Raw genomic sequence first — 21,579 nt, forward strand, 5'->3', positions numbered from 1 at the left:
GCCCCGAGCCGCGGCGCAGGCGTGGCAGGCGCGGCCAGCCAGCGACGGCGGCCCCGGCTCCCTGCGTCCGGCGCCAGCGGCCCGCGCCCTCGCCCGCACTCGGCCAGCCGAGACCCGCCTCCCGCCGCGCAGCCTCGTGAGGGCCCAGCCGAGCCAGGCGGCCGAGAGCTGGCGGCGGCTGGGGCGCGTCGGGCCCAGGCGGAGGAGTGCCACGGGGGCGGGCGAGCGCCGGTACCGGCCGCCCGGGCTCGGCGCAGGAGCAGAGCGGGAGCGGCGGGCAGGACGCGCCGGGTCCCGAGCGGCCCGCAGTGAGGCTCGCCCCTCCCTCCTCTCCGGCGGCGGCGGCGGCGGGCGGAGTGAGCTGCGGAGCCTGGAATATGGTCGGGGAAATGGAAACGAAGGAGAAGCCGAAGCCCACCCCAGATTACCTGATGCAGCTGATGAACGACAAGAAGCTCATGAGGCGGCTACTAACTTCTGCAGGATCTTCAACCACCTAGAGCGGCTGCTGGACGAAGGTGAGGCGTCTCCGGGGCCCCAGCTCCGGCCCAGTCCCCGGCCTTGGGATGGTGGGGAGGGCAGGAGGTCCACGGCAGGCGGGACAGCGCCCGGGGAACTGGGGAGGCGGGAGGGCACTAAAGGAGGCGCCGGGCCGGGCTTGCGGCGGCGGCGGCGGGCGGGCGGGCGGGCGGGCCGGGGTGGACCCGCCGGGGCCGGACGCCCCCTGCCCGGCCCGGGACCCCGCGCCGCTGGCGCCCAAGTTTGTGCGCTGCGGAGGGCTGCGGGGCGAACCCTGCGGCCCCTCTGGGTTTGGCGGTCACATTTCCGAGAGGCCAGCGGGGGCTGCGCGGGCTCGGTGGTCCTCGCCAAGCCCTCCCGAGAGCAGGCCCACGCCGCGCCGCCGGCCTGGAGGACGCGCGTGTCCCCGGCGCGGGCCCCGCTCCTCTCCTCGACCTCCTGAGCTTGCTCTGCGCGGACCCCCGCTGCCCCGCGTTCGGGAGCTCTCCCCCTCCCATGAGGACTAAAGCGGGGTTTCGTGCTTGGGGAGTTGGTGCAGCTGGTAAATACTAAGTGGAAGTCAGAGTGGGGCTCGTTAGTTTAAAGAAATTCCATAGGAGACCGAAATTATGCTGGCGTAGCCGACAAGGAGGACGAAGTGACGGCGAAAAGCACTTTTTTCCCTTTTGTTTGGGGAAGCGAGAACTGTTAGGGAGTTGAACTTCACTTTTCGGGGGTGGGGGGGGGGGTGGAGTGCGAAATAACGCGATGACAGATCGGAGCGCAGCCTGAGTTAGGAAGAACCTGGGCGGAGGGTTTGCTCCCGGAGACGCAGCCGCCCGAGTTTGTAGGACAGGGAATCGAGACGTTTGGAAAGGGCGAAATAAAATTGAGCCGAAGTTTTCAAAAAGCTTTATGGAACGCTGTGGGGAGCGAAGAATGACAAGAAGATTAATGTTGACCAACTCTGGAATTTCCTTAAGAAGTTCTCATAGCAGTATCTGGAGTATTAATTTCTAGTAGCTGTGGGTTTCTGTGGACGCCTAGAGAAAAAAAAAATGACCACAAAAAAGTGTTTCGAAAATCGACTAGCCAGGAGTTTTTGTTTGTTTGTTTGTTTTTTTTCCTGCTCAGAGGCATCACCGGAGGACTGTGTAAAGGAAACTGAAAACTGTAGGTTGAAGAGATGAACAATGGAGTTTAGATTTTTCGCAAGAATTTCGAGATTTTAAAAATAGAGTCGGGGAACAGGAGTTTGAAGCTTGGGGAGTTGGAATGTCATTAGAGAACAAAAGGCCGGAAATGTTTCCATGATAAAAAGATGATTAAAGAAAAATCCCTGGAGTTTTATTGTCTTGAAAGTCAAAGAAACAACTTAAAAGTAGAAAATGGTTAGGTGTTACGGCTTTCTCGTCGTTTTGCTTCCATATGTTAAACATACAGCACTCACCAGCATTGAAATGGGCATTTTCCACTGTTGGAACAGCAAATCTGTTAATTTCAAGTTGCTCCAGAGAAAACTTGAGCTGTCCCTTTAAAGGGTTCTGCTTTTCCTATTTGTGTTGGCATTTGAAAGATTGTGGAGGCAGAAAACTTTCTGGAATGTCAAAAAAAAAAAAAAAAAAAATTGCTGGAACTCTTAAATTGAGTATTTCCAAATGTGAGCGCTAAGGGGCGCCAGTTATTTTTTAACCATGGAAATGGTTGGAACCAAATGTGTAACATACTCAGTAATCTGACCTATATTAAATTTAGTTGAAACTTAAATTATAGATTATTTGATTTGTCATCATGTGTTTATATAGTGTTTTCGAACATTGAAAACACTTTCCTTAAAATTATTAGCACAACTTCATGACGTTTCAAAAGTAACACTCTTAATATTTTCTCCTTGGCATATTTAGGTTAAGTTAAAGTTTTAGTAGTATTAGTAACAATTTCTGGTGAAAGTTTTTTTTCTTGAGTGCAGTTGTTTAGAAGAAATCCTTTATCGACGATAAAATGAAAATAGGCCTTGACGATATTTAGGGTTAATTAAAATTAAATTGTATTCTTGAAATGTTGAATTCAAAGACTATAGGAGATTCCAAAAATGTGAAAATACTTTCACCTTATGTATACTATTTAAAAAACTGCATACTTTTGAGTTTCTTTAGTTTTAAAAGGCTTCTTGTGCTTTTGTGTTGATCTAAAATCTCTAAATTTAGAGCTAATTCCTTGTTATCAAGTTTCCAACCTTAGGCTTTAATAATTTTTAATCTTTCAAATCCAGAAATGTTAATTATGTCATTATCTCTAACAAAGGCTTATTTCTCTCTGGTTGGAAATAGTTCTCATTTGCGTTTTAAATGTAGGAGATCACTATGATATCGCTTAGATAATGTTTGTTTCCCCTTCCCCTTTTAATGTAGTTTACTCCATCTCTCATCTTACTCTGTCTTTAGTTTTTGCCTTGTCAACTCCCCAGTGTAAAGATTGCTTCTGTATGACATATAGTATGTTTAAAATGGGCAATATAATGACAAGGAAGCTTGATTGTTTTTTATCAGACCAGTACAAACATGCAGGAAAAAGGGCTATTCCTTAGTGTGGAATAAGCTGCTTCCTGTAATTGTTAGTCTTATTATAAACTTAATTTGATTTAAGAAAAATATTGGTTTCTGAAGTCCATCACATTTTTTTTTTTCTAGATGATTTAATTGTGAAATTTGGCATCTTGTGCTTTACCCCTTTGTGGTTTGTCATTGTTCAAAACAAATTAATCATGACTTTTGTTTCTGGTTAGGCATTACTTTTTTGGTTGTTTTTTTTTTTTTTTTTTGCCTATAATGCTTTGTCGAAAAATTACTTTTAAATTTAGATAAAATTTACTAAAAATTTTACTTTAGTGATTGGTTTAATGAAGTTAACATCGTACTTAGGGTAGATGGATTTTCTGATAATTAGGAATTTTAAATGAGATTTTAAATTTTTTATTTTAAAATATTTTTCAAAGAATACGCTTTTACAAAATTAACTTGTCAGCCTAAGAATTTCCATTTGGCTAGTTGCAAATTTGAGGATTAAGTGTGCTGGTTTTCCTAGTTAATCGATTAAGATTTGGATGTTTTAGAATAAGTATTTTAATTCCTTGCCAAGTTAACCTTTAGCCTGTATCTTGATTGTGGACAGTCCTTTTGTTTTACTGCTTGTTTTTGTTTTTGTTTTGTTTTTTGCTGTTGCTGGTGGTGGGGGTGTGTGTGCCAGCTCTTCCACTCAAGTATCTTCAACACGGTTGTTTGTTAAAGTTATGAATACGTATTGGGTTGGGCCCGTCATATAAAGGACATAAACTTGAGTTTGAAACCTTTCATTGAAGATAGAGATGATCATAGGATTACACATAAAACCTAGGTCTTAAACTGCTCTACCTTTAGAGAGAAGTTTTCAACTGAACCCTTAGAGCAGTTAGTATATAGTTTTTTAAAAAACAAACTTTTTTTGTCATGAAAATGAAACAACAGTAGTTGAATGCAAATTGTTTTAATAAAGTTTTGTAATTTAGAATTGAGAAGGTGAAGAGTACAGTCAGACTTAGCAATCCTGTATTAGGGGAAAATGGAGAACTAGTATTTTTAAAGCAGATTTTGAGTTTTCAGTTTTTTAGATGGAGGAGGGGTTAAAGCTGCTGATATGGAAATAAAAAATGTATAATGAGGAAGGACAGTCTAAATCTTTTTATTGTGGATATCAGAAAAATTAGTGTGTGGCTCAGAAAAAGAGCAGATGCATTAGAATGCCTTATTACTGATTTGAAAAATACATTTTCGTTTTCTGATGATCTTTTTGTGTTTATAATAAACTTTCTGTCTGACCTCGGTTTAGTTTGTACCCTGCCTGCTCCCTCTCCTTTAAATATATGAGTAAAAATATTTTGTTAAAACTTGCTTAGTTGATATTTTTTCATGTTAATGTTTATTTTCACTTTGTTTGCCTTTGTTATTGGATGTATCATAAGGTTTTCTTGCCATCATTTTTTTTTTTTCCTGAGAATTCATTTACAAAAGCTTTGACTTAAGAATTATGTGGTTGTTGGTATTGAGAGAACTCTTGCTATAGAGATTTCTTAAAAAAAGTTTTTCTTTTTGTCTGAAGAAGCAATTATTGTTGTCAGTAATCATCATCTGTAACAAACAGATTTTAAGGTGAAATAATCTCCTCTTTAGGATTTTGCTTCTGTACACAGCCCTTGAATTAGTTGTAGTAAGAAGGAAGCTACTATTTATAATCACTTCTTTCCATTATCTTTTCTCACCCAGGAGGTGTCAGCAGCTATATATTGGCAGTCATGGGAAAGATCAGTTGTATCATTATGGGTCATTTATTAGACATTCATTCTGTACTTTTAAAGCTAAATTTCCCTGTAGGTGGAAGGTGTTTCCTTTGTAAACTGTATCCAGTTTGCATGTTTTGTAGTAAAAGTTGTATCCGACTGTAACACAGTTGAGTTGATGGAAATAGGTCTCTTTGCTAGTCACATTGACTAGCGTATTTGGGATGAACACTTTTTCTTAAATGACTGAGAATGTCAAGTTAAATCAAGTTAATTTGACTTCTTAAATGCTTTATGCACATTATATTTCTGTTAATGCTTCACTAGTCACTGTCACTGTCCTGGAGCTGATTGAAATTGGTCAGTTTCTCATAAGAGCGAATGGTTTTTGGTTTCCTTTTTCAGGGAAATAGATTTCTGTGATGAAAGAAGTGAAGTATAATAAAACCCTCTTGCTTTGACCTGGCCTTCACAGAAGCATGATTCAGATTCTTTTTTTTTTTGAGGCCAATATACTTAGACATGTAAGGGCTTTTTTGTGTGTGTGGGTTTTTTTTCCCTTTTTTTTACAGTTTGGTTTGGTTTTTATATCAAGGGAATTACACCAGTGTGATCATAGGAGCAACTTTTTATAAACTGACTGGAACTACAGTTTAATTTACTTGAGAAATTCAGTGTAGCTAATACATGTGTTTGATTTATTTGTTTGATGTTGCAGTTGTAAGCAAAACTTGCTCTTCTCTGTTGGAGATGGAAAATGCTATGACATTGTGGGTTTTTGTTTGTTGATAACTTAAAAGGCAGCCCACTGAGCAAGTTTCTGCTATTGGTATGTCAGCTGTTATGAACATATCCAAGGTTCTATTTTAAGGCCATGGGATGGGGAGTGGTGAGTGGGCCTGTGTTAGGAGGTCACAGAGATATATACTAGCTTTTTATTTACATGATCAACGGGACTTCATTTTTTCCCTCCAATCCCTCCTCTATTTGACATTAAGACAGCTTAATGTGAATTTTAAGTGCAATAATGTGTTGTTTACCCTTAATGATAACTTTTAGGGAATATTTATACCCCTTTTGAAAATTGGCATATCAATTTTGGGCCCAAAATAGCTAGATTATTTGATGTTTTACAGTTATATTTTTACTTAACAGAGAAGCACAACTAACAATAAACTTTTATAGTGAATATAGTTTGTTATGTTAGTGGGACTGTTAAGAAATTTGTTTACAACCTGAGTCTGTGTTAGGTACTCCCTTCTGTGGAGTGATCATTATAGTTAGCATTGGAATGTTATTGCCTGTCTGCCCTCTTAAAATTACTTTCTTGAAGGTGCCTACCTTAAAACCTGGCATACACTTCTCAGATGCTTGTTGAATTAAACATGTTACATCTTACCTCTTTTTTTGATTTCTAGTTTCTTAAAGATAAGGTATGTGCACATGGTTTGAAAAAATGAAAATCCAGAGGTGACATTAGAAATAGTGTCTAATAATTTTAGGAAATGAAGCAGTTGTGTGATTGTTGATAGTTTTATGCCCTTAGAAGAAAAGACATTTGTATTTTTTCTTAAAAATAACTTAAAAAAATGTCATGTTATTTGTAGTACTTGCTGTCAAGGTGCTTAATGTTACTTTACTGTTATTATTGGGAAGGAGATTTAGAAAGATAAAATTGCTTTGCTTAAGCAGTATAGTTTCTTGTCAGTCCTTATACCAAAGGGTATCAGTTCATAAGCAGAGAAAAACTACCAGTGCTTATCTTAGCTCTTGGAAAATTTTGGCATTTATGGAATTATTTAGGTAAACTTTGCCCACCCTGTTAGTTACCCTTTTAAAAGTCCATATATATCTATATAGTTCTTGTACTCCATGCAGGGCACAATAGATAGGAATGATTTCTTGTCCCTAGGTGCTGCTTTGGTGTGTTCAGGATAAAGACTGTATTTGAGTGACTTCAGAAGCTGAGTATAATCATATGTAGCTGATTGTCATTTAACACAAATAGCTATGTTTTTAAACTCAGGTGTGTCTTTAATTTTAAACAGTGCCATTACTTAGAAAACTGATAAATTGAAGCTTTCACTTAGCTGAAACTTAGTTCTTTTATTTCTTTTTTCTTTTTTTTTTTTTTTAGTCGGAGTTTCACTCTGTCACCCAGGCTGGAGTGCAATGGCGTGCTCTCGGCTCATTGCAACCTCCACCTCCTGGGTTCAAGCAGTTCTCCTCCCTCAGCCTCCTGAGTAGCTGAGATTACAGGCGCCCGCCAGTTTTTTGTATTTTTAATAGAGACAGGGTTTCATCATGTTGGCCAGACTGGTCTTGAACTCTTGACCCTGTGATCTGACCACCTCGGCCTCCCAGAGTGCTGGGATTACAGGCGTGAGCCACCACGTGTGGCCAGCTCTTTTATTTCTAAAATGTCTATTACTGTGCTTTAGCAGTAACAGTGTTTGAAAGTCTGTGATGAATTTTTAAAAAATATATTGCAGAACTGATTTATCTAGAATTCTTGTAATTAGCAAGAAAAGGACTGCACTTAATGTTTTCGTCTTCAGTTTCTTGATGTGGAAACTAGTTTGAAAATCCAGCAATCCTATCAAGTCTAACAAAATATGTTCAAAAAGTTGCTTCATGTATTAGTCTAATATTTTTATAGAACTAAATTTTGAGGTTGGGGAAATGAATTGATTGTAAGATTTCGATCACATTATTTATTATAAGCAGAATGTGTCATATTCTGCTTAGCAGATAAACAGATATTGAAGTATCAGAAAGAACATCATTAGTCGGGTGTGGTGGCTTGTGCTTGTAACCCCAGCTACTTGGGAGGCTAAGGTGCGAGGATTGCTTGAGCCTGGGAGGTCAAGGCTGCAGTGTTATGATCGTGCCACTGCACTCCACTTTGGGCAACGGTGGGACCCTCTCTTAAAAAAATAAAATAGAATAAAACATTGAAGTGCAGTTACATCCTTAAGTGGCTCCACATTATGGCCACAATGTAAGTAAAGGGCATGTGTGTGTAGGCATTTATATCTGTAAGTGGAGACATGCGGTGAATGTGAGCTGGGCTTTGTGAGTACTGGGGCTGGTTAGGTTCCAGCTGAGAAAGGTTTTCAAAATGATGAAATATCTGGTTGGCCCGGGGATTGAATAAGTAGCAAGCCTTAAGTAAGCACCTTGCTTTTGCTTTAGTGCAGGAGAGGTCATTGTGGAAACTGGACCTGATCTGGTCAGTAGCAAATCACTGGGGAGCCCTTGGCTTTTAAGCTGATTTTAGTTTGAAATACATAGGAAAAAGCAACAAAATAATAGTACATTTTAAGAGTAGAAGTAGGAAAATGCATGGTAAAAAAACAAACATACAATTTTAAAATTTGAAACCGAGCCAGGCGAGGTGGCTCACACCTGTAATCCCAGCACTTTGGGAGGCCGAGACAGGCGGATCACAAGGTCAGGATTTCGAAACCAGCCTGGCCAGTATGGTGAAACCCTGTCTCTACTAAAAATTAACCGGGCATGGTAGTGTGTGCCTGTAGTCCCAGCTACTTGGGAGGCTGAAGCAGAAGAATTGCTTGAACCTGGGAGGCGGCGGTTGCAGGGAGGAGATTGTGTCACTGCACTCCAGCCTGAGCGACAGAGTGAGATTCCATCTCAAAAACAAATAAAATTTGGGACCTTTTCGTAAACTCTTCAATGTCATAATTTTACAGGGTCTCAAAATTACCTTGCAGATTGTATCAAAGAATTGTGTTTTAGAGCTGCAGGTTTCCTGAGAGTTGGGGGCTTCTCATAGGTGCAGAGACTAAGACCTGAAGCGGTTGTGACTTGCCTGTGTCTCAGGACAAGTTAGCAGCAGAGCTGGAGCGAGACACTCACTTCTCCCCTCTGTTCCATTGTGTGGCATGCCTCTCCACAAGGGGAACTGGAGGGAAAAACCTGGAATATTTCCATATGCTAAAAAGCTGCTGCTGTTGCCTCAAGTTGTGAAGGTAAAGAAGAAAAAGCAAATGGTTTTTTGCTAATTCTGTGATATGCTGGTTTTGAACAAATGATGGTCAAATTCTTAGAACTAGAATTTATTTTTAATGATAACTAATTAAAAGGCTAAAAGCGAGAAAGGCATTTTTAGAGAATTTCAGCTCATTCACTTCTTTGTAAGCAAAGACTAGAGCCTCAGTTTTTTGAATAATGTAGTAAAAATTGTTGCTGCTATTATTTTTACTAACTACTGAAGAGGAAACATTTTTGATTCGGTGATTTAATAGAGAAGTATACTATTGCTAAGTGATTCAAGTCAGGAGTGTATACTTGTATCAGTTTTAGATCAGCCTGGGGTAAACAGCCCAGTAATGTATCAGGTAGATAACTGGAGAGTGACACCCATGAGGTGCATGGTTATGAATTGAATGGAAACGGTGCTGCACCAAGTAGCCACCACATCATATTCCTGATGCCAGCATCTGGAGGATGATTGCTCATTTCAAATAATTCAAACAAATTAAACGTAATCCACAGTTCTTTGCTGTGTTACAGTAATTGTATCCCTTTGATATAGTTGTTACATGACAGGTGAATACATTTTTTTAAGAAAAAAATTTCAAACTGGGATCGAAAAAATTACCCTGAAACTGCACCTAATTGTCTATTGTCGCTGATTCTACCGTGGTTGCAGTGATGCCCCGTTATCATGAGAGTATTCAAGTTTTAACTCTGTGTGTGTGCGCGTGCACATGCGTGAGCCAGCATAAAGATGAAATTTATGTTTTTGTGCATATGCTAATGAGACCCTGTGGTGAAGTGGTAAGCATTCTTGGACCGTAGACCTGGGATCTAATCATGACTCTGCAATTAACTAGTTTGGCGATCTTGGGCTAGGTAACTAATCTCTCTGAACCTCAAGCTTCTTCATCTGTGAATGAAATTATTAACTGCCCTGCCAACCTGAAATCCAAATACTCTGAAGTTGATGGGTATTCAGAAGAGCCTCTCATACTATAAAGTAGCAGCAGCACCTGCTTGCTTTTTTTTTTTTTTTTAAGTCTTGCTCTGTCGCCCGGGTGCTGGATCTTGGCTCACTACAACCTCTGTCTCCCAGGTTCAAGCGATTCTCCTGCCTCAGCCTCCCCAGTAGCTGGGATTATAGGTGCACACCTCCACACCTGGCTAATTGCTGTATTTTTAGTAGAGACAGGGTTTCACCATGTTATCCAGGATGGTCTCAAACTCCTGATCTCAGGTAATATGCCTGCCTCAGCCTCCCAAAGTGCTGGGATTACAGGTGTTAGCCACTGCCCCCGGCCTGTATCATCTGCTGTCTATCAACATTTTAAAATTGTTTATGATAGGGTAAACAATTAGATAAGCAAAGCAGCTTTTAGAGGATGAGAAAAGAAAAAGAAAGGTAATGTATCCATGTAGGTTCAGCTAGTTTTTATGTGCATGAGAATCACTACTAACACTCTGGTAGTTTAGAGGATGTCACTTTGAGCTGAACTATCTAGTTATGTTTATTTGAGAAGTGGAACCTGAGTTGGTATTAACAGTTGGTATGATTTAATGAGGTGAATGGGAAGGTGGAGGATGTTCCAGGAGAAGGGAAGGTACAGCAGTGCCAGCACCATGGTGATGGGCAAGGCTTAGGAAATAGGTACGGATTTAGTTAGTTGAAATGGCAAATGCATAGATAGAAGTAGTGGGAATTAAGAGAGACTACAGAAAGCAGACCAGGTTAGGGCTAGATTGTGATGGGCCTTGAAGGCCAGAATACATAGTCTGAATTTTATTCTGAAGGTTGTAGGGAATCTTTAAGGCTTGGATTATTTGGGGGTGTCAGAATGAACTCTTTGTGCATAAACTGAGAATGTGTAGAATATATATGGGTTTAAAGTAGACATTGGATGAAGTGTGAAGAGTCAAACTATTATATATGTGGTTAACCCATTAGGAAAATTTTTTGAATAGTGATATTTTCTCAAAATAGTATTAATAAAAATATTTATATTGAGTGTTCTGTATTTTAAACTCTAAAGATTTTTTAAAGTGTGTTTTAACTAGAAACAAGTCTTTCTTTTCCTTACCTACAGATTAGTGTATTCATTCTGAAAGATGGAGAACATGTGGGGCTCATTTGTTTAGCTGTCAGCCCAATTTTTAGTTAAAGAATTGAGCTTTCATTTCTATATGAGCTAAAGACAATTGAAGAGACTCTTGGAGAGAATCTTTGGAGTTCTTGAATTAATTTGCCTTGAAGAAAATTTTGTCCCAGTTTCAGAGATCGATTAAATATGTTTTACCAAGTTCGATGTGGACTTTTAAAATTTAATTGTATTAATTTTTGTATTTAGTTATTTTAAGTAAATGAGAGATATCTTGACATTCTATCCGAAGAGAGATACATATTTGTGTATCTTTAAAAATTAACACTTCCCTACATAGTGACATTACACTGAACAGGATGGGTTAATCCTACAGATGATGTAATAACCAGTCCATTTTCAGATTTCTCTAGTGGATCCACAGATATTCTTTTTTTTTTTTTTTTTTTTTGAGACGGAGTCTCGCTCTGTCACCCAGGCTGGAGTGCAGTGGCCGGATCTCAGCTCACTGCAAGCTCCGCCTCCCGGGTTCACGCCATTCTCCTGCCTCAGCCTCCCGAGTAGCTGGGACTACAGGCGCCTGCGACCTCGCCCGGCTAAGTTTTTTGTATTTTTAGTAGAGACGAGGTTTCACTGTGTTAGCCAGGATGGTCTCGATCTCCTGACCTCGTGATCCGCCCATCTCGGCCTCCCAAAGTGCTGGGATTACAGGCTTGAGCCACCGCGCCCGGCCCACAGATATTCTTTATAGCTGGATTGTCCAAACCAGAATCTTTCTCAACACCACTCATTAAATCTGGTTGTTACACTTTTTAAAATATAGAACCATCTCTTTTTTTTTTTTTTTAAATGGCATTGATTTAACTTGTTTAGGACTTTTTCCTTTATGCGCTATGTATCTATTACATTGGAAGCTAGATCTAAAGTAGGTTCAAGTATAACATCTTCCACTAGAGGACGTCATAGGTGCTGCTGTGTACTTTATGTTATATCACATCAGGAGGCACAGTAACTGGTTCTGCCTTCAGAGAAGGAAAGATTGATAGCTGGATTAGAGTGGTGATAGATGAATCCTTGTACTTTAAAGGTCGTTTTTTTGTTTTTTTTCCTCTTGGAACCAGAAGGTGCCCCATCAACGAAGGGTGCCCCATCAACATTCACACCATGGTTTTAACCAGTTTTTTGCCTGAATCAGTTTCATTAGAGCTTGCACCATGATGATATTTTAATTCGGCCATTCTTTCTGCAATTACTTGGCATCCTTTGAAAGGTACAGCTTTCTCACACCAACATGGAAATACATTTCTGTTTTGGAGTAAATTTCTAATCGGGCAAGCCGGATATATGCTGCTGCTTATTATTATTTGGTTCTCAAAGTAAAGTGTTGGTTTGCTGGCTGCCTCAAATGGAGACCAATGAATTTTTTCTCTTTTTTCTAGTCATCATTGTAGACTCATGGATTTCATAGATTCAATGTACTTAAGTCAACTATAATTAATTTTGATGTTAAAATTATTACAGCTTTAGCCATTGATAATTAAACTGGCTTCTGTGTCTGTTGAACTCCTACTTGCTTTCTGGGGCAACGTTAGGCCCCAAGCTCCCCTTGTGCCTTGCCTGCCTTGCCTGTTCTGGAGCTAGACTTGGCCGTTTCTCCAATAGGATTGGTATGAAGTACTTGAATTTAGATGCTAAACATGTTCATTACTCTCAGAATGTGATTACTTCTGAGCCATTTTCTATGGACAATATTGATTTTAAAATTCATTCGTTCATTTTTATATTTTCAATTCAGTTTTAACATTGTTAATTTTATAGTCATGTCTTTATTTTTTTTTTGCCGACCACAGCTAACCTAATGTTGTTCTTGATGGTGACATACTTATTTGTTTTATTCTACGATATTAAGGAAAATACTTTCAAAATAACAAAATTAATAATATTACTAATAGTAAAACTATCTTAAAATTTTTTTTTTAAATTTGTTTTAGACATGTTACCAATAATAGATATAGCCAGTGACCCATTCTTCTGGTTGATGACAATTATTTTCCTTTTTTTTTGGTGGGGGGACCCTCATTCTGTGTATACCAAGTTTTAATTTCTACTAAATCTTATTTTTGACTTTTTGATGCTGTCATTTATTAGCTGTGTTCTTTTGTTGTACTTACTGCTTCTACTAGCTTTTACCTTATGCTCAGCAGAAATGGAAAATACAAATATGTTTTAAAGTCAGGTGCATGCGTGTGTGTGTGTGTGTGTTATGGCAATGTGATCCAGAAAGATAACTTACAAGGAGATGGTTGTTTATACTAATGCTTTGTATCTTAAGCACGAAGGGTAGGGAAAAAAGAATATGACAGGCAAGATGTTTCAATTGAGCGAATTCTTCTGAATAGTATCAATAAAAGAATATAGATAGATCTTTAAAGCTTTTAAAGTCATATGAAGTGGGGGAGACCTCATAGGTAGAACCTAAGTCTTAAAATTGTATTTCTTAGTAGTTGCAAAATCTCTACTGCAAACTTGTTGTCATTAAGAACTTTTAGTAGTAAGGAACTTATGTTCCAGCAGATGGGGATATTAGTACACAAAAGAGAGCACTTAGTGATTAAAATGTGTTGAGAAATAACCCTTTTGCCAGAATAGGAAAATGTTCTTTAAATTGTAGGGGAGGAGTTGCTCAGGAATATGACAAATAACAGTTACTGAATGGAATATTTTGATTGGCATGTGAAAAAGTTGTGATAGTTCTTTAAAGAACGTGTCTCTTTAAGAGACTATATGTTGGTATGTTGACCGTATTAAATGTAACTAGTTTAGGACATCAGATTCATTGCAGCTATTTTCCGAAATAGTTTCTGCCTTTATAGCTCAGTTGTTTGAAAGGTTTTTATTTTGGTGGGTGACTGAGTCACTTACATTGAGAGGTATCCTGTTTGTACATTTTCTGTGTAATTATAAAGTCTTTAACCAGGCAGTTTGTTTATTAAAATAAATCAAGAAAATGTGTCATAGTTTACTATATGTTATATGAAGAGAAAGTTCTTTTGGGGATCATAGTTTTATCATAGTAATAAAAAATTATCAGCAGTAGAAAGATAATCTTATCTCACTTTTTATTATAGTTTATAGCATTACGACATACTTTGTTAGTTTTTTTGGTAGGTAAATACTACATAGATTGCTTTAACATATGCTTTGCAATTGTTGAAGAAATACTGCTCGTTTAAGTTCCTTCTTAGATGTGATTCAGACGTGTACTTTTATTTAGTGTATTTAAGTTATATTTTCCTAGTTCAGTTATATTGAGCTTTTTTTTTTTTTTTTGCAACTGTCAAGGCAATTTAAAATACTCTTGCCTTCAATGACTTGAAATTGAACTCTGTACAGGAGATAATTTGTCTTGTTTCTATATAGAGAACCAGGGAGGAAGAGATTGACTTTGCCACCTTTGTAACTGATAATAATTTGCATTTTAGTCCCTGCTCCCTAGCCCCACGTTTTTCCTTTTCTGTTATTCCCAAAATGTAGAGAATTGGAGATTGAGCCACACATTTTCAGTTCATCTTTGGTGGTAGCATGATTTGTAACTTCTTTCAGTCCTGGGAGAGGCAGTGGTGAGGGCACAGAGATAGTGTATAGCACCTTGTCTTTGAACCTTAATGGGAATTACTTCTTTTCAGGGAAATATAGTGATGGCCAATTTTGTTTGTACATTTTAAGATTGTTTCTTATAGTTGTTAGAGAGTATGAGAAGCTTGAATTTCTTTCAGTAATCCTAAAAAACTGTTATAAATAACTTCACATTTATCGTAAGACATAGTCCTTATCTCATTGGGAAAAACTAAAATGTATCAATTAAAAAGTTAAAAGTGCTCATCATTCACTGATAGCTGCTCTTAGTATTTCCTTCTGGTCCCCCCAACCAGTGTTTATGGATGTAGCAAAATTGAAATTACGGGTTTTTTAAAAAAATTACATCATGAGCATTTTTCCTTGCCCTTTGATATTCTTTGCAGATATAATGTTTATAGTAATATATTTCATGCTGTCGAGGTATATTATAGTTTACTTAACTAATCTGTTGGACATGCCACTTTGCTTTCAGGAAATGTGTGTAATGATAGCATTAAGTGGCTTTAGAAGTTACTTTTTTAAAAGCCTTGAGTTACAAAGTATTGTAACTGGGCATTATGAATACCAAATTCTTATTTTTGCAATGCAGTTAATCTGAAATAAGCATTTTATGTTGCATTGCAGTAGAAAATGGTTGTTAGGATGCAACATGTGATTTTTGAATAATGTTAGAATTGCATATTTCACATATTAGTTTTTAGTGATTTAACATACTTAATTGAAACTTTTCTATTCTAGGCTATTTGGTTGTATGCTATTAATATGTGTGGGATATTATGAGGGGTACACTAAAGCTTCAAGTTCATTTCTTCAAGTTATGTCAGTAGTTGTAAAGAATGTAAAAGTAAAAGTAACAAAGGAAATATAAACATACCAAGAAGACTAAAGACTGGTGCTAAAGAGGGTGCTTTAGGCTGAGGAGGCTATGGAATGTTTCAGTAGAAGAAGTAAAATGTCACCTGGCTCTTGAAGGACAGATAGGATTGAAGTAGAGAACAGGTAAGGGAGTGGTGTTCTAGACACAGGGAACAGTGTTCTTGAATGTGGGAACATTCTGAGTAGGGAGGTAAATAATTCTCTGTTGGAGCTTTTTATACCTTTTGTCTTAGCGTTTTCCTTTATCTGCCTCCATATTTTTGTTTTTAGTCCAGGTTTTCTTATCTCTATCCTGTACAGGCATTACATTATAGAGTGGTGTATTAATGTGGGAGATTGCTATGCTTGCTGCTGTCCTTCCCTTCCCTTCCCTTCATTTTCAGATGTTACTTTTTCTTGACTTTGACTCTCTTGCTTCTTTAGTTTTTTGGAGAAGAGGGGTATCTTACTACCTAACTTTTTATTTTAGCTATTGTTTATCTATAGGCTTAATTTGGCTTTTTATTTTTTTGTTTGCCTAGTGCATTTGGATTTTACTTAGCTTTTATTATGAAGCCATGTGTTTTAGTTTTTTTCTGTATATGTAGGTGATTGTATGGTCTTATGAATTGATCCAGGAGCATGGAGGAAGAGGTACATCTGGATTAGTGAGTGTGTGAATTCTTGAGCTGATGGGTCTAAGCTCTAAAGGATAGATTAGTTGCCAGCATATTTTGGTCTAGATAGTATGGCATAGTTTTTACCAGTATGCCTTCTTTTCTCCGTCTTCCCAGTTTGCTTTTTACTCTGATGGCTTGAAAAAGCATAGGTTAGGTTGGAAGTGAGAGAACAAAACCTGCTAATTTAACTCTGAACAAGGGAGGCTTTAGGTTAATGTTTGAAAAGTGTGTTCCATGGAATACTGGTTTCCTGAGGTAGTCTGAGAAAAGAAGGGTTCTGTAGTCCAGGAAGTTCTGTACACTCCTTCCATGAATTCAGAATGTGTTGCCATGTTAGGTCTCCAGGATTTGCAGTCAAGAAAGTTAACTTGGTTTAACTGAGCATTTTCTGAAATTACTTGGTTTTTCTTTCTTTTCTTCTTGGTACTAGTTTTGAGGATACGTTATGGGAAATTTTAGGGGATTGTTAAAGACCTGTGGATCCTTGGGTCTTATTAATTTAATTCTGTTTTGTTGCTTGAAATATCTACCCAGGGTATTTTAAACTCTTCCTCCAATAAGAATATAATCAAGCATCTGATGCACAGTCATATTATCAGTAAATTGAGGTTAAACTAAAGAGAGTCTCTCCTAGGTAGTGTCCATTAGCATTTTCCAGCAGGGTGAATCTAGATTTAGGAACAGTTCACTGTATATTTGCCTAAGGTTTTCACTGTCCGTGTTTTACACAATATGAATAATTTAAAATCCTTTTTTTTTTTTTTTTTTTAAAGAGATGGGGTTTCACCCTTTCTAGACTAGAGTGCAGTGGTGCTATCATAGCTCACTGCATCCTCTAACTCCTGGGCTCAAGCGACCCTCCTGCCTCAGCCTCCAGAGAGGTAGGATTGCAGGGGTGAGCCACCACACCTGGATAATTAAAACAGTGGTTTTTTTTTTTTTTTTTTTTTTTTTTGTAAGAGACAGGGTCTCCTGATACTGCCCAGCCTGGTCTTAAACGTAAGTCCTCAAGTGATCCTCCTGTGTCAGGTGTCAGCCAGTAATTTAAAATATTTTGTTAGAGTAGTCTCTTTATTTCCCCACTTCCTTATAGATCTGAGTCATTTGCTTTGGAATAGTATGATAAAAGTGTAAGATAAAGGATTGCTAGACTAATATTTAGACATGTTTGTGTTGATGTTCTGTACAGGTTGTAGTTTTATAGGCTAGAATAGACTAAATTTTGATTGGTGATTAGTTGACAAGTGTCTGAAAAGACTTTATGTTGTTTTTTTGTGAATCTTGAGTAAAAGAAAATAACCAAATGGGGTAGTGAGTAGAGAGATAAATGAATCTCTTAAGAGAATGATAGTAATAAACGCAGGTGGAAGTAAGATCAGAGTTAGAAAATCTTAGATTTGTTTTAGGTTATAGGAAAATTGATTTATTTTACACGTTGGTAAAAGGCACAAGAGGCTTCTTTTTCACATTTTACTTTCATCAAAGTGAAACTTTATTTGATTTTTAAATTGGACCACATTAACTGAATGTCATAGGATATGTCATAGTGACATTGTTTAGTTACATGGTAACTGCAGATAGGTCTCAAGTTGACCACATTTGAATATTACATATTACTTTGTGGCTATTTAAAGACAGATGGCTTGAAGCCTGAGACAGGGGAAAGAGTGAAAGTATAGGAGCAAGTGGTGGTAATTTAAGAAGATCCTCAAGTAGAAGTCTGATTTTGTGATTTCAGAGTCTCTTTGATTGTTAGTGTTACTATTATTAAATAACAGGTACATATATTCTAACAGTATAAATATGAACCAGAAAAATAAGAATGAACCACAGGCTGGGCGCGGTGGCTTACACCTGTAATCCCAGCATTTTGGGAGACTGAGGTGGGCGGATCATGAGGTCAGGAGTTTGAGGCCAACCTGGCCAACATAGTGAAACCCTGTTTCTACTAAAAACACAAAAATTAGGTGGCGGGCACCTGTAGTCCCAGCTACTGGGGAGGCTGAGGCGGGAGAATCACTTGAACCCGGGAGGTGGAGGTTGCAGTGAGCTGAGACCACGCCATTCCACTCCAGCCTGGGCAACAGAGTGAGGCTCCGTCTCAAAAATAAAGAATGAACCACAAAAGGTAGCATGTCTTGAACTTTTGAAATGCTATCTATAAGGATAAACATTTTGTTATGAACTTAAAATATGTACGTACACATTTATGTAACTCAACAATTCAAAGTTTCGTGAAATAATACTTGTCTGTACTACCTATTATGCAGTATAGTATTTTTCTATTCTATTTCATTTTTTAAAAGGTTGGTTGTGATTGATAATGTTGATTTAGTGGCTTGTGTGCTGTATAGTCTTAGCAAAACTGATGTTGACTCCTGCTGTAATTTAGTTTTCAACAAACCTTTTTTTTTTTTTTTTTTTTTTTAATCCAGCACTTCGCTGGGTGCTAAGGGGATACAGAGATGAGTAAGACATAGTCTAGTGCTCAAGGAGCCTCACAATGGTATGGAGAGTGATGAAAATAAGAAGCTGCAATGCTGTAACTGCTCTAACAGAGGCATGCCCAGCCTGAGAATGGAAGGGACCACATCATTTCCTAGCAGGAAGATGGCAGTTTCTTCTAGGTTCGCAGATTACCGTATATAATCTGATAATCCCTCTTATGACGGGCTTACCTTGTTGGGAAAGTTAGTTTTTTACCTAGATTTTGTAAAAACTAAACAATATCAGGTTTACTTGAAAATAAAATATGTTTGAACTTTTAGCTTACTGGACAAGTTTGTTAAAAAATAAATATTAATCCTGGCACTTTGGGAGGCTGAGGCAGGCAGATCACGAGGTCAGGAGATAGAGACCATCCTGACTAACACAGTGAAACCCCAACTCGACTAAAAATATAAAAAATTAGCCAGGCGTGGTGGCAGGCACCTGTAGTCCCAGCTACTCGGGAGGTTGAGGCAGGAGAATGGCATGAGCCCGGGAGGTGGAGCTTGCAGTGAGCCGAGATCGCGCCACTGCACTCTAGCCTGGGCAACAGTGTGAGACTCCATCTCCAGTCAATCAATCAATCAATCAATAAAATGTTAATTATATAGGTAATCTTTAATAAAATTAAATTTTACAAATGAGTAATGTTTTCCTAAATATGTCATAGGAACTAGCTTTAATATTATTATTGGAGAAGTACTTTTTTCCTGACTTCCCCCCGCCCAGTATTGTGACTTGTTAAGAAAGGTAAAGTCAGAAGTTTAATATAAAAATGTATTTGATTATTTACACAGATGGTAAATTAAACTGTAAAATAAACCATTAACTTTTAAATAATGGAATAAAAGATGGATACTTCATTATCCAACACTTAAAAATGATTTTTTTTTTTAAATTGCAACTTGAGTATATTCTGTACATTGATTTATCCCCCCACGGCAAATTCACAATAATACTGAATCTAGAATTTAGTAAATTAGTTGCATATTATCCAAAAAACATAAAGCATGACATTTCTATAGAATTTAGTTTCTGTAAGTTACACAATTGTTACAGATTTCTCCTGTGAAGGATAGGTTACTACATCAGGTTGAAGAAGCTAATGTCGGAGTGAATGTGGTGGCTGCCTTAGAATGATTTTGCCAGTAGCAGTGAAAAATGTTTTCCTTATAGTTCTTGTGCAGCAGGCCATGGAGTAAAGCACATTTTTATAATAAAGGTGATGAATTTAATCGCAAACTGGCAGCCAAATGGAAATTGCAGACCTTGATACTGGGAGAAAATTGCCTATAAAGCAACTCTTGAGAGAACAGGCTTTAAATTTATCCACCCATTTCGACATTGAGGAGAACATTGGAATCATAGGATATTTTGCTTGGCCTGCTTAGTTCAGATGAATGACACTTGAGTATTCTATTTAAGTGTTAGAGATGGTTTAAAGTTAAATTTTATACATATTAAAGCCTTTAGCACATGCATTTTATATTTTATAAAGTATTTAAAATTTTGCTGGTTTTTAATATTTTAGTAGATGATGTGCCTAATGAAATCCATTTGCCACGTTTCTAGTCACATGCCATGTATTTCATGTTTCTGCTGTGTATATGAGGAACTGCATTCTTAAAATGTGGGCTTATAATTAACACACTATTGACAGAATGTTTGTCATATAAATGATCAGTCTTTACTATTTTCTATTGTATTTAAGCCATTTATATTACAATATTTAAACACAGAATGGTAGAAAATTTCTATTATGGGAAAATCTGGATTTTTGTCATTTTTTACTCCAAGCGACTAATGTTTGTAATTTCTTAGGAATAACCAAACCCTTGATTCAGTACACACTATTTAAAGTGTTTAATCCAGAATTTAGGTGCATTGTAGTGTGTATTTTGAGATGCCTGTTCTCTCCCACAGTATACATGCTTGTTAACAGATAGCTGATGTCCAAATTCAGAGAATTATTTGTGGCTATTGGAAACATTTACCCATCCAAGCAAGGTAAATGTTTAAAATGTGAAAATGCTGATGTAAAATATAAAAATAACATTTCTCATTATACTTACTGAAACTACTTGGGTTTAAAGGGCAAGAAGTGTTACTTCTAGAAGGTTATTAGATTTTGCTTCCATACATAACCCTGATTCCTTTGACTCTATTTTTGGGCAACATGGTACATTACGTAAAAAGGGTATAGCTGTGGTAAATCTTTGTTCTCTTTAGGTATAGAATTGTGGAAGTGTTTAGTTTAAAGCAAGTATGAAAGCTTAGTATTTTGATGGAGGAAGCAAGAAAAACGTTTTACAAATTCTCTATTCAGGGAACAACTTATTGAGGTGGTCATGAGACTGAAGGTATGAAAAGGAAGAAGAGGCCAGGTGCGGTGACTGACACCTGTAATCCCAGCACTTTGGGAGGCCGAGGTGGGCAGATCACTTGAGGCTAGGAGTTCAAGACCAGCCAGGCCAACATGGTGAAACTCCATCTCTACTAAAACTACAGAAATTAGCTGGGCGTGGTGGTGCATGCCTGTAGCAGGAGAATCTTTTGAACCTGGGAGGCCAAGGTTGCAGTGAGCCAAGATCATGCCATTGCTTTCCAGCCTGGGCGACAGAGCCAGACTCCATCTCCATTTAAAAAAAAAAAAAAAGGAAGAAGAAATAGAAGTGTTCCTTTTCTTGCTAAAGCAAGAACCAGTAAATTTTATCTTTTTCATTGAAAGTAGTTCCATCTAAATTACTTTAAGAGCTAGAGTTTTTGGAGAATGATTACATTCATAGGAGAAGAGCATGTGATGTGGAAGATACATTTGAATGTTTAGCCATCTCTAAATTTGCATCAAAAGGAGAGTTCAAAATAAATCAACTCTTTTATTCCCTTATTGGTGACATAGATACTTGGTCATTTGTTTTATTTGGCTAAAGGAAGCTGTGGCAAGTTGAGAATTCAGAGGTAAAACCTTTGTGAGAGAGATGTAGTTTAATTATTTTAACTCTAATTCTCC

At 38.0% G+C, this 21,579-nt stretch overlaps 1 protein-coding gene across 1 annotated transcript in view; it reads left to right on the top strand.

Moving 5' to 3' along the window:
• Window positions 1-319: 319 nt before the first annotated feature.
• QKI (QKI, KH domain containing RNA binding) overlaps window positions 320-21,579 on the top strand; it is a 162,949-nt gene continuing 141,689 nt past the window's right edge. The window contains 2 exon segments of the mRNA XM_003898381.4: window positions 320-468; window positions 471-518. Coding sequence (XP_003898430.2) covers window positions 378-468; window positions 471-518 — 139 coding nt within the window. The 5' untranslated portion in view covers window positions 320-377.

Source organism: Papio anubis, chromosome 6 (assembly GCF_008728515.1).
Source record: "Papio anubis isolate 15944 chromosome 6, Panubis1.0, whole genome shotgun sequence".
Classification (NCBI taxonomy): Eukaryota; Metazoa; Chordata; class Mammalia; order Primates; family Cercopithecidae; genus Papio; species Papio anubis.